This window comes from Chroicocephalus ridibundus, chromosome 9 (genome assembly GCF_963924245.1).
Source record: "Chroicocephalus ridibundus chromosome 9, bChrRid1.1, whole genome shotgun sequence".
NCBI classification, from domain to species: domain Eukaryota; kingdom Metazoa; phylum Chordata; class Aves; order Charadriiformes; family Laridae; genus Chroicocephalus; species Chroicocephalus ridibundus.
In genome coordinates, this window is record NC_086292.1 from 39,887,012 (window position 1) to 39,899,279 (window position 12,268).

General features: G+C 35.4%; 1 protein-coding gene across 3 annotated transcripts in view; it reads left to right on the forward strand.

The window, feature by feature from the left end:
* EFL1 (elongation factor like GTPase 1) overlaps positions 1-12,268 on the forward strand; it is an 82,825-nt gene that overhangs the window by 46,866 nt on the left and 23,691 nt on the right. For all 3 annotated transcript variants that reach the window (XM_063346453.1, XM_063346454.1, XM_063346456.1), the window contains exons 16-17: positions 6,984-7,115; positions 9,609-9,756. In XM_063346453.1, coding sequence (XP_063202523.1) covers positions 6,984-7,115; positions 9,609-9,756 — 280 coding nt within the window. The remainder of the gene's footprint in view (positions 1-6,983; positions 7,116-9,608; positions 9,757-12,268) is intronic.

Here is a 12,268-nt window from a genome sequence, read left to right on the forward strand (position 1 = left end):
TATACTGCTGAGTAGAACCACTAACATTTTTATAAAAACCTCAAAAGGGACTGTCTAGTGCCTTTATTAAGAACACTTTAAAGCTAAAAGATGAAAGTAACTTAAATTGGAGTAAAGATTTTTTGCTTTTTTTTTTTTTGTGAAGCTATGAGTGCCTTGATTTCATGATACCTAAAGAGAAATGGGGGCAGGTTACAGATGTAAACATGAACTTTCTAAGTTTCTGTGCTAAAATGAAGTTTAACCATAAATATTTTAAAATCAGGATCATTTACTTTAGTTTTGAGCTCCAAAAATTAGCATGGCATGACAAATGAAATAATTTTGTAGCATAAGAAAAATATTATCTGAAATACTTTCATCTTCTGTATTTGTTTGCTTCATTAAGTGACTTAAGGAAATCAATATTTCATTTTGACTACACCTATTTGTAAATGCAGAAGTCAGATTTGGAATATTAACTGATTTTGGTTTAGTTCTGTTTATTTTAAGGTAAATTTGTATTTTAGCAAGCAAATTCCTGACTCGGCTGTGGTGTCTTCTGCTTTTTCGCAAAGAATGAGTGCAGGTAGATCTTTATCAATTCACTTTATCATTTTAAAGGTGTTACTGTTTAATGTAAAGGTTTGGTTTTTTTTACAGTTTGCTTGAAATTATTTTTAGTCTAGTCTAAGAAAAGTATAGGAAAGTTCATAATTAGAATTGTCAACTCAAAGAGTTAGGAATCGTATGTTATCACGCAGTCTAAGCACTTAATCAAATATATGGTATTTTTTTCTGAAGAATCTCAGCAGAAGACAAATGCTGCTTGTTTACTCATTATACATGTTTGCCGTCCTCTTCGAAACTATAATGATGCAGTAGGAGATCTTAGTGGAACATGCAGTTAGATCATGTTATTGCTTTCCTTGCAGATCTTCTAAAAGCAGACACTTTTGTTCTTTGAACTGCTAGTCTTTTTCCTAAAAGAACTCCATGGGGTGCCCTAGTGCTTTTTCATCTCTTGCTACTCAATGATTCGGTAGTAAACCAGTGAGGTGCTTGTGTCAAAAGTCGCTTATTGCATTTAATGTCCTATTGCATGATTGTGTACCTTGGGGAGAGGGAATTTTGTTATAACGGTATTAATAAGATGGCTGAGTTTACTCTCATCTAATTGGAAAGTTATGCTCAATTTGCCCTCAAACTGCTGTGAACCTTAAAGTAAAGTTCCACAATAAAAGTACGACTTAACACCTTTGTATTGAGGAACTGAATTCATGTTTCTGCTTGTTAATCTCTAGCAGATATTTAGGTAGAACTTGTTTCTTTGAAACTCATAAAGAAACTGGGACAGAGAGTTTCACAGTCTGTTGGATACTGGTGATTTTTAGAGATTCAGCTCAGAAAAAACACATTGGGAAAGACAAAATGAAATACAAAAGAAAATGTTGAATTAACTTTTTCTGGAAAACGATTGGAAACTATGGAGAACAGTTGAAATCATGCACATACTTCACGATATTCTCTTTTCCATACAAGCAATTTCACTTGCCTCAGAAGCAAGTAAGAACAATTGAGGGGGAAGTGCGGAATTACAGATGAGAAGAGGAGGCTCACCGGCAATCTGTGCTAACATGTGGTCTGTGTTATGGAAAAAAGTTGATGAAATCTCAACTAGAATGTGGTCTGTGTCTTGATTTACATTCCCTTCCTTTCCAGAAACGGTTTCTAATATAGAAAGGTCAAGTTCTGCCCTCAGATGTCTCTATGCTGTGCCCATGAGACTCAAGAGAAACACGCTTAAAATCTGAGGCGATAAATGTATAATACAAGGTATTCTTAAACCATAGTGGCTACTTGTCCAAAGTCTCTACAGTTACCATCATTTAATCCCAGTAATTTGTAAAACATTTTAAGATTCCTCAAATATAAAAGGCATACTATTATAGAGTTTAATCCTGCTAATAGCCAGTTTCCCCTTGCAAAATCCCTCCTCTTTTTTTCTTTTTGTTTCCTTTTTTTTGTGGAAACAATGAACCAATATTAGTCACCCTAATAGCTAACAGTGTGCTAATGGTATAATCTCTTCTAGGCGTATGCTAGATATTGGGAAAAGGACAATTCTGTGGATAGATTTGAAGGAAAATGATGACCGAGAAGGAGTTATTTTCATTAATTTTTTGATGATTTTAATATAATTTGGCAAATACATTTTGCTTTTCTGTTTGTTTTAGTTGGCTTTTAGCCTATTTACTTTGAGGAGAAACTGGAAACATTTAAGAGCCAATCCTATTTTTAAGGTGGATTTGTGAGTTTATTTTCTCATACTTGTTTTTTAAAGCACCTTTTAAAAATACTTTTCAAATGTATCTCACTGGGGAGGAAAAAAAGTATTTGTATTACTGACCAACGAAAATTATAGAGGTCTTAGTCTGTTTGTACACTCCCTTTGAAACAAAAGGCACATGCTTGTTTTAAGATTTCAGATGTGTACATCTACAAAAGTTTGCATCATGCCTCCTTTTACATGAATTACTGATGAGCTTGCGTGGTCTTTCGTCACATAATGCAGAGCATGGAGCACTTAAACCAGAAGGCTTTGCATATTGTAAAGTCTTAATCTTTCTAAACAAACAAAGTGATAAGAAATCATATATTTCAGGGGAGGCAGAACCTTACTGGGAAGATTAACATTAGCTTTTTGCTTTACTTGGTTCCTTACGGTGTTAGTCCAAAGCTTGACATGTCTCCGTTCCAAAGCAGCCAAGGATTCTTAAGTGGTGATATCATCAGTGAGAGAAGATAAAGATCCGCTGAACTAATGTGCTGAGGCTAGTAACAATGTGGCAGAAGTTAAAATTTAAACAGCTTTCATTCTTCTTTGTTTGATTTTCACACTGCAAACTAAATTATTTCCTTATCTGATTGAAAAAGTTGTGCATGGTGGTGGTGTCTGCTTCATTTTTTGCATCTTGAAAGAACATTAAATGCTAAATCTTTCTACATCAAAGGGAACTAATTACATATATCTTGAAATTGATCTATTATGTGTTCAGATGTTTATAGCTGAATTCAGCTGGAAGAGTGTACTTTATCTTTAAAGCTACAAAATTAGTGTCTAAGGTGTAGTGGTTACCAGCAAGACACAGAAGCGAAAAGTAAATGGAGACTTGTCTTAAATCTCCTACTCCTCTTGAAAATTTCGGTCATGATGGTCTTATCTATTTTTATCATTTAGACTCTATCATACGGTAAAAACACTGGTGATACAAGTAGGTATATGCTTGATTTAGTATTCTTATCTTTTAGGGCGAGTAATAGAAAGGACTCAACAAAAGAAGGACCTTTATAAATCTAACATTTCTCTGTCTGTGTAATAATTCTTCCTGAAATGACAAACAACCAAACTCGGAAGGCATTTCTTAACATTATTGCACAGGCTTTTGATGAGTTCCTCGTCTATTAATAATTTAAAAAATTATATCTACACATAATGTTTGAAATTTTGCTTGTTTCTTTTAAAGATGATATCAAGTTCGGAGAACTAATGCTAGTGTGTCTGTGTTTCTGTCTGAATGTTAAACTTTGTACAATTACCTCTCTTCCAGTGACGTCCTTGGCACGTAGAGACAGAGCCCTGGACAGTGGCATTTTTCAGTGTCCGTTATTATTCAAGTCCAGTTGAGTTCAGGCACTGTGTTTCTGTAGTGCCCGCGAGTATGTGGGAAAGCTTTTTCAGAAGAAAAATACTATTCTGCAGAAGGAGCAAAGCATTTGGATGGTGAATTTAAGAAAAAATAATCTAGTCTCACACTTCCTATCAAATCTCATGTGGTATCCCGTGGTAGGCTTGGCTTTTCAGCTTGGGTAGCTTGCTTTGCAGTGCTTCACACTGTAATTTCCTTAATCGCAACAGGACTATGCACAAGAAAAAAAGATACTTACAGTAGTAACTCTTTAGTAGATGAGACTCTTTGCCTTACGTGAAAAAATCTGTAAAAGTGCTTTGACTCCTGACTGGGAAGAAAAGGCTTTGCTACCAAGTACAATGTTAGGAATAGTATTACAACAGTATATAGCAAAGCATGGAATATTTCTATTAAGAAGTTTCTAATAAACTCTTGTGTCTTTGAAGTTTACACACTCCCCCGAACAGGCAGAATTCAGCATTTTCTTTTGTATAGAAATTAGGTGATACACCACAGGCAGAGTTTATAAAAAGAAGCAATTTCCTGATCAAGTTAAAACTCACGTTTAAAAACTCCTATGGATATTTTTAACTCTCGCTTCTGTTAAAAATAAATAAATAAAAGCAACATACAGCAAACTGCCTACTGGCACGCATGTTTATTTGTGTGACATACTGCATGCTTTGTAGACCAGGCTGTTCTTTGAGAGATGACTATTCAAAAATACTTCCAATGCCTTTTCGTATTTCAGTCTTTAAGCTAACCTAAACCAAAAGAGCAGTAGTTTGTCTCACCTTCCTTGTGTAAGCAGTTTTTTTTCTTTCCTTTCGTCCCTTTCGATTTGAAAATTATTGTACTACAAAAAGAAATGTGAAGTAAAATGTGTGTGTTATAATGATGTCTGTCTTCAAGGGCTGAAGAGAACAAAAACAATCTTAAAATGGGAGGTGTATTTATAACCTTAATTTTGGAGTGGCTTTTCTAAGTCTGTTCAGGTAATTAACATATTAATATACATCTGAGATCTGTGATCTCAAGTATTATGTGTAAATTTCAGTGCGATGAACAATAAGTAAGTTTGATTGATGTATCAGCAGAATTAGTAGAATTCTTCCATTGACATGTCATGGGGTACTTTGGAATTAGTTCTCTTACATCTTTGTCTAGTATTATTCAGAAAATACATTGGCAGTCACTTAACTTATGCAAAAAAGTGTCCAAGAACCTTTAATCTTTATGTCTTTGGGGTTTTTTTTGCCAACATTTGTTACTAAGAATTTTGTAAATTAAATAGGTTCATCAGGGCTGGACACTGCTCTATGCTAGCTCACCCAGTTAAGCAATTAAAATGCTCAGGTTATAAGCCTAACAGATTTCCATGAAAACTGACAGATTTTTATTTTTTTTTTAGTGTATTATTGTTGCCAGAAACTAGTATAATTAATGTGCTTTTACCTTCAAATGTGAAACAAAAGAGCAGAGAGCTTTAAGTTTTCTTTATGGTGGTAAGAATACTGTAACGTGGGTCAAGAAAAGAGTGAGTCTGTCTGAAGTCCGATTTTGAACTTGATTTCCCTGGTTCGCATTACACTGTGAAAAGAAGCTGTTCGCCTCCCACTCTAAATCATTTTCCTTTTACCAGCTGGAGAAGATCAGAATAAAACGGACCCATCCCTTTTCTCGGTCCCTGGTGGTGATGATGATCCAGCATTTGTTTTTCATTCAAACCACATGTTGAATAAGTGGAAAAGAGGAAATACATGCTGGTCATAGGTCAGGTGCAACCCAGAGTTTATACAGATTTATTTTCTTTGTAGCATCTGCTATTCTGCATTTAAAGCCGTTGAATGTTGCTCTGCTTCCAGTTATTTTGAGGTAGGTTTTCTTAAATAGTGACGTTTTGAGTTTTGGCATATCCTACTGGCCAGACATTCAGCCTTCAGAGCTGTAGAAACAGCCTGATTCTGCAGATGATAACTCTGCAGCAGACCAGCTCTTCAGAATTTGAACTCCCTCGTGATCTCATAGGGTGGAAGCTCACCCTCTTTGTTTCTGGCCTCAAATAAAGACAACTGAGCCAAAAAAGAACCTGGAAAAGTATTAGGGTGATAACGGGGAGCTGAGTTAAGAAATTCTCTGCTTATCACTGCTCAGGCATGTAGGAGAGGAGGAGGAAGGAGCACAAATATACAGCAATCTACAAATGCAAATTTAATTTTTAAGCAGGCATAGATGATGAACTAAAGGTTTTAGTTTTCTTTTAATAAGTTACATGTACACTTAACTTACATTCCATTAGAAGTACTGCAATGCTTACTGCTTATGATTGAGGGAGAATCAGGAAAAGTGACTGTAGGTATCAGTATCAGCTTTATTTGTTGTCTTTATTACTCAGCCACTTCTCATAGCGTTTTTATAGCTCTGACTAAATTATGAATGATGTCCTGTTGGTTAGGAATTCGAAGGCAATAATTTCAAATTGTCTTAAATATGCCAGCCAGTGGGCCAAGACTAAATATGCATTTACAGCAGCTATTTTGCAGATTTATAGCTAATATATTTTTTCCATATTTTTTCTTATCACTACAGTTTAAGCTCAGTTTTCTTCAACTTGGCAGCATTGTAAAATATATTAGGATTAGAATTAATAGCTTGCTATAGGATAAGTTAAATTTTACAAGATTCGAGTTGCAGAAGAGGGGAATCCCAAATGGTGTGGGGAGGTGGGAAGAGAAAAAAAAAAAAAAGAACATTCTTCACAATAAGAGTAACTAAGCAGTGGAAGAGCTTGCCAACAGAGGCTATGGAGTCTCTATCATTAAAGGTTTTTGAAACTTGACTGGACAGGGCCCTGAGCAACTTGATCTATCTTTGAAGTTATCCCCACTCTGAGCTGGAGGTTTGACTAGATGACCCTTGGAGGGCTCTTGCAATCTAAAGTTTTCTAAATTTAAACCACCAAAAATAAGTCTGAGCTGTACAAAGGATTGGACATATTAGAAGGGGAAAAAAAGTCCATCATGTCCTTTCTGTTCTTCATCATAAACATGCCTTTTTAAAATACAGAGGGAATGCAGTGGGAACTGTGAGACTGAATATCAGATGTCACACTAGAGGCTTGAGTACCCAGATCATGCACAAATATTTTAACAGAGACTTTATATGAACAGTGAGGAATTTTTGAATCTCATTTTTGTAATTAGAATAACTTCAGCCTTTTTTAGCTTGATGATCATGTCTTTAGTCTCATTTAATGAGACAGTGGGTGATTTTTGGTTGTTTTGCCTTTTTTTTTTTTCCAATTTCTATTAGGAATAGGAGGCCTGCAAGATTTTGTGCTAAAGTCTGCGACACTGTCAACATCACCAGCCTGTCCACCATTTACACCTCTCAACTTTGAAGCTACACCAATTGTGCGGGTGGCTGTTGAACCGAAACATCCAAGTAAGTTTCAAGGAGATGGGAGAAGGTAAAGCAAATTCAGTGTGGTTGCAATGCAGCATCCCACCTTTGGCTAGTTTATGATCTATCCACTGAATCAGAGACTGACCCAGTATAAAACAAATAAATATGTCACCTAGAAGGCCATACTTTATTGCCCTTGTGAATTCTTCTAGCTGGCTAGCTCACGTCTCAGTAGGTCAGGAGATACAGAAGACCTTGTTGTGCCCTGTATGGTCAGACCTCTCTCTTCCACAAGACACTGTGTGATGCTCAAGGTTCAGTATTTCCTTGACTTTGAAGGTAAGTATATCTTTGGGTTTTTCACTTCTGCTGACATTCTTTTATGCTACATCATTAAGGTCGTGGTACAGATTTGCAGTTCTGCTTCTAATTGATTATTTTTGTCCCCCTGCCCCCAACCAGAGAGTAGTATATTTCTGGCTATATTTGAATTTCAGCCCAATTTCCATTTGCCATTGTAGTGTTAGTAGAACCAAAATAACTGGCTTTCTGTTCAGTTACAAAATACTCTAACACTAAGATTACATGTTTTTTAGAAAGTGATTGGACAGCTTAGCAGCTATTTGTCCCACGTGTCTGAATAAAAGATAATCATATCTTGTACATACTGTGTTTGTTAAAGCAGTTTTGAAAGTATTGGAAATTAGTGGTTCTACTGAGTGTAGTATTAAGTTCAAAATGTTAAAGGAATGTAATTCTATAACAACTGACCAATTTTGAGGTGATTTTTTTCCTTAAGGAGAAGAAGCTGTATTATTCTTACACCATTGCCTAATTTCTCCTCCCTGGCAACTTGTGTTATCTGTGGTTTGAACTAAACCTGTTAAAGGTAGCTACGCTTGCAAAAGTTTCCTGAAAATCAGCTGCTGTTTGCAATAACAGGAAGAAGAATGAAATTTGGCCATTGCAGGCTTAGCTTGAAAGCAATCAATTGTCCAGTGAGCTGCATGTAGTCTTGAAGTGGCCCCAGCACGTTGTCTCGTGTGAGCGCCCTGGATTTCCCCGGCAAACCTATCGCAAAACTGCGTTTGCTTATTTGGAAAAATGACTCAAATAAATGCAAATTACTTCCCTATGTATATTTTACAAAATTACTGCATGTCTTCACATTCATGTCAAAATCTTTATGTATGATTACCTTAAGCTCTAGAAGAATAAAAAAATCTATTCATCCCTTTCAGTGCAGAAGACAAGATTGAAAGTCTTTGTTCAACTGTGTTGGCCATGTGGCCTACCATTGTGTTTTTTCCACTTTTTGTTTATTTTTATGTCTGGTTTTCAAGGATACTTTTCTATTATAGCCTTACAAGCGTACAATATCGTATTTCTTTTTATTAAAAGAAAGTCTCCAAGTGAATGACAAGTTTAATGTCGCTCTTCCTTCTGTATATGAATACTGCATTCCTAGAAAGCCTGCAGGCATTCCTTACCCCACATGTAAAATAGGAAAAAGAAATCATAATTAATTTTTCTGCATTGTATTAATTATGAAAGGCTGCTGACATGAGGTGTTTATGCATAGCTTTGATGTAATCTAGCCAAATTTGACTCAGCTGTGGTTGTTCAGTCTCCATTAACTTTAAGGCAACTCTTTTTAAACACCTTCATTTTAGGGACAGCTGTGTTTTGTTGTGCTGAAAAGCTCTCACATTCCTGATTTTTCCCCTTTTCAGGTTGTAATATCATTAAAGCTTTTAGGTGGCTTACAGCTAGTTTAAATTCTTCCTGTGCTTCATTCGCTCTTATGCCTTCTAAGTAATCAATGTGGAATAATTTTTTCTTTTATTTTAGTAAAATTAACATTATTTATGGCTTTGGAGCATTTTAAGCATTAGCAGTTTACAGGTTGCTACACTTAGCCATGAAAGATTGCAAAAAAAATACCAATTATTTACTGAAAGATTACTTTAAACAGTTATAATAAATAAGAGAGGTTATATCTCTTAATAATTTGTGAAAAAGAGGAGTGAAATCCTGAAATTTTTAATCACTTCATATTGATAACATTCAATTTTTTTTTATTGGTTGTGAGCAGTTTGTGAGCTATATCTGTAGTTAATTGTATATAGGAAGCAAGATAACATAGTTGCATTGAACAGCTTGCTTGGTATACTAAATCTATTATAAAAGTATGTAAAACAAAAATATGCAATCCATTCAAATGTGTACCATGGTTATAATTGTATAATGTGAATTTTATCATTGGTACATAAATTCTTGGTGACAAATGATGAGTATAGCTTATGTCTTCAGTTGCTGCTCTTTAACCATACCACTATTTGTGACTCTTAAACAGAAATTTGCCCACAGAAAGACTTCAGAACTCAGCTGAAAGTTTTTGAGTATTCCTAAAATATGTATTTGTGTTCAGACTTCCATAAAAATGAGTGTTACTATTTCTCATTTTAAGTATATCCTACTTCAAGTGTTCCTCTTCAGTATTACTTTGTTAATAATGCCTTATTTTGCCAGGTGATATGCCTCAGCTGGTCAGAGGAATGAAGCTTTTAAACCAAGCTGATCCGTGTGTCCAGGTTTTAATCCAGGAGACGGGAGAGCATGTGCTAGTGACAGCAGGAGAAGTTCATCTTCAGCGTTGCTTGGATGACCTGAAAGAAAGGTTAGAGGGGCAAGGAGGAAGAAATATTTTTAGTTCAGTAGGTGTCTGTTGTATTTCTTTGTCAGATGCGTATCTTTGATTTATATTATGGTAAAATAGAAGCTTCACCCACCAACACTTTTTACCACTGGATCATAAATGTAGCCTTTTGTAGCTATAAACTTGCCTGCAGTTGGGCAGAAGCCACTAGCGCATCACTTCTATACGCAATAGAAGTGGTAATTCTATGGCAATTCACTTCTATAAATTGCCATAGGTTCAGGAGTCCAATTAAGGGTATAATGTACCATTTGTGCGATGGGGAATCATGTCTGATAAATGAACTCTCAAAAATTAGAAAGCAGCAAAACTAAAATTGTGTGTGCACACTCTGTCCTGTTCCTTTGTTCTTCTTATTTTGTTCTTTTTTAAATGTTAATCTCTTATGAGCAGTATTTTATGCAACCATAAATGCATACATTTAGTATTTTCTAATGTTTCTCAAATAGTAGAACTGTTGTCTGAAACAGTCCTTTCCTATAACTTTGTTTCTGTCCACAAGCATTTACTGTCCTTTTCTTTCTAAACCAAAAAGCAAACCTGATGATGGATGGTTGAATGTCTGTCTTACTGTGCCCATATTCATTCCGGTTAATATCAGACACCAATCACTTCGTATGGAAGTTAGACTGGACCACTTGTAAAATGGGATGTATGTTTTAATGGTTATTCTCATTACAATGTAGTGCAACACATTTTTACCACTTTTAAAATGTAATGTGTTAAGTAGAGCAAAACTGGTTGCGCCTGTCTTCAGCTGCAGTTTGCATAGCAAGATGTATAAATGCCTTTATTATTGGCATTGGTCAAAATCTGAAAAAAAATGTAATAAAATAATAGCTATGTGATGGGGAAACAGGATTATAGCGAGCAGCTAGTAGCAGTCCCTATATTTACAATCCTAACCTTTTATTTTGTAAACGTAATTTTGATTTTTTCTGAGTTGTCATCTGATTTGGCTTTTGTTAAAAGAACTATAATCTGTCAAGAGTGACCATTTTGTGTCCCTTATTTGTATTCCTCAAGAAAACGTTGTCAGTTCCACGCTACCAAAGCACATAAAGACTCTGTGCTTGTAGCCTCGTAAGCAGCAACAAGAAACACCTGAGGGCACAGACTTGCAGGGCTCCCACCATTCACCCACCTGGACTGCACATAAGGTTCATGTTGCCTTTTTTCTCACTTGGGGACCAGCTCTCAAAAGGAGTTGGGAGCAAGGGTGTTCACGCTGCTTCTAGCCATCTCTGGGGACTTGGCATATCTTAGCTGCCATCCCTCACGTACTAGTTCATGGGACAAGAATTGTCCCTTCCTTTTCTCCCCGGTATGTGGAAGGAAAAGTGAAGAATGGGATCCCTGTCTTGCACTGTTCCTTGTGGATTCCATGTGAGTTCTGATGGTGGTAAACTTACTTTGGTTAAATATTAAAGTGTGAAGAGGAAAAGTTGTGGTCTGAAATGTTAGTTGTATTAGCTATATGTGTGTTTCTGTACAGATATTTAGCTTGTTCTAAGTGCACATAGTTTGGAATAGCAAATTGTGAGCTAGGGATCAAGACAGTGTATAATACCCTTAAAATGTATTATAAGGGTAGTTTTTCCCGAAAAATATTGGGAAAGTTTATTCAAGAAGCTTAATTCACTTGAATTAGTGGGGCAGGATTCTGATCTTAGCATCTATCATAATTGTATCGACTGGTTTTGAAGAGTTGATATTTTTGGAGTAATTACAGAAACTGAGGAGGTTCTGCTGAGTTGAAACTACACTGAATTGTCTTTGTCAAGATTTTAATCAAACTTTTTCAAAGGCACATATTTAATTTTAGCTTTCCCAGTGTGTATTTAGAAAATTGCGTTCAAGTGATACTTGTTGTCAAAGATTTGAAGAGACATGGAAACAAATAAAAGATCAGTGTCAACCATGTTTATCTAAATGATTAAATATGGATGTTCTGTTTAATTTCCCTAATTTTATTTTTATTTTTTCTTTCTAATTAGCTCTTTTTGAATAGAGTAATAAACTGGTCCTTTTAACTTTGAAGATTTTATTTTCTGCATTTTACAATGGAAATTTTTAGAACTTTCTGTCCAAAGAGCATTGCAAATACTAAGCATGCGGGGATGAAATTACACTGTTTGGAATGAGAAACAAAGAGAAGGAAGATGGTAGTAGTAGTGGGCAATTTTTTGTTTGTTTTTTTTTTTTTTTTAGTATCATGCAAGCGCATGGAAAAACTGCAAAAAGGGTAGATCTCCTGGTTTTGAGTCCCATGGAAATAAAATTTACAATTACATTTGCTTTTTCTCTGCAACTTTTATCACTCTGCCAAAATTTACCAGAACTTGGGAAATTTTGGTTAGTCCTTTTGTTGTCACTTAATGAACTTGCTCATGAGTGGTTAAGAAGGATACATGACTCTGAACTTTGTCACATAAATGTAATAAATCATTCTTCCTCTTTTCTTGCCATCATT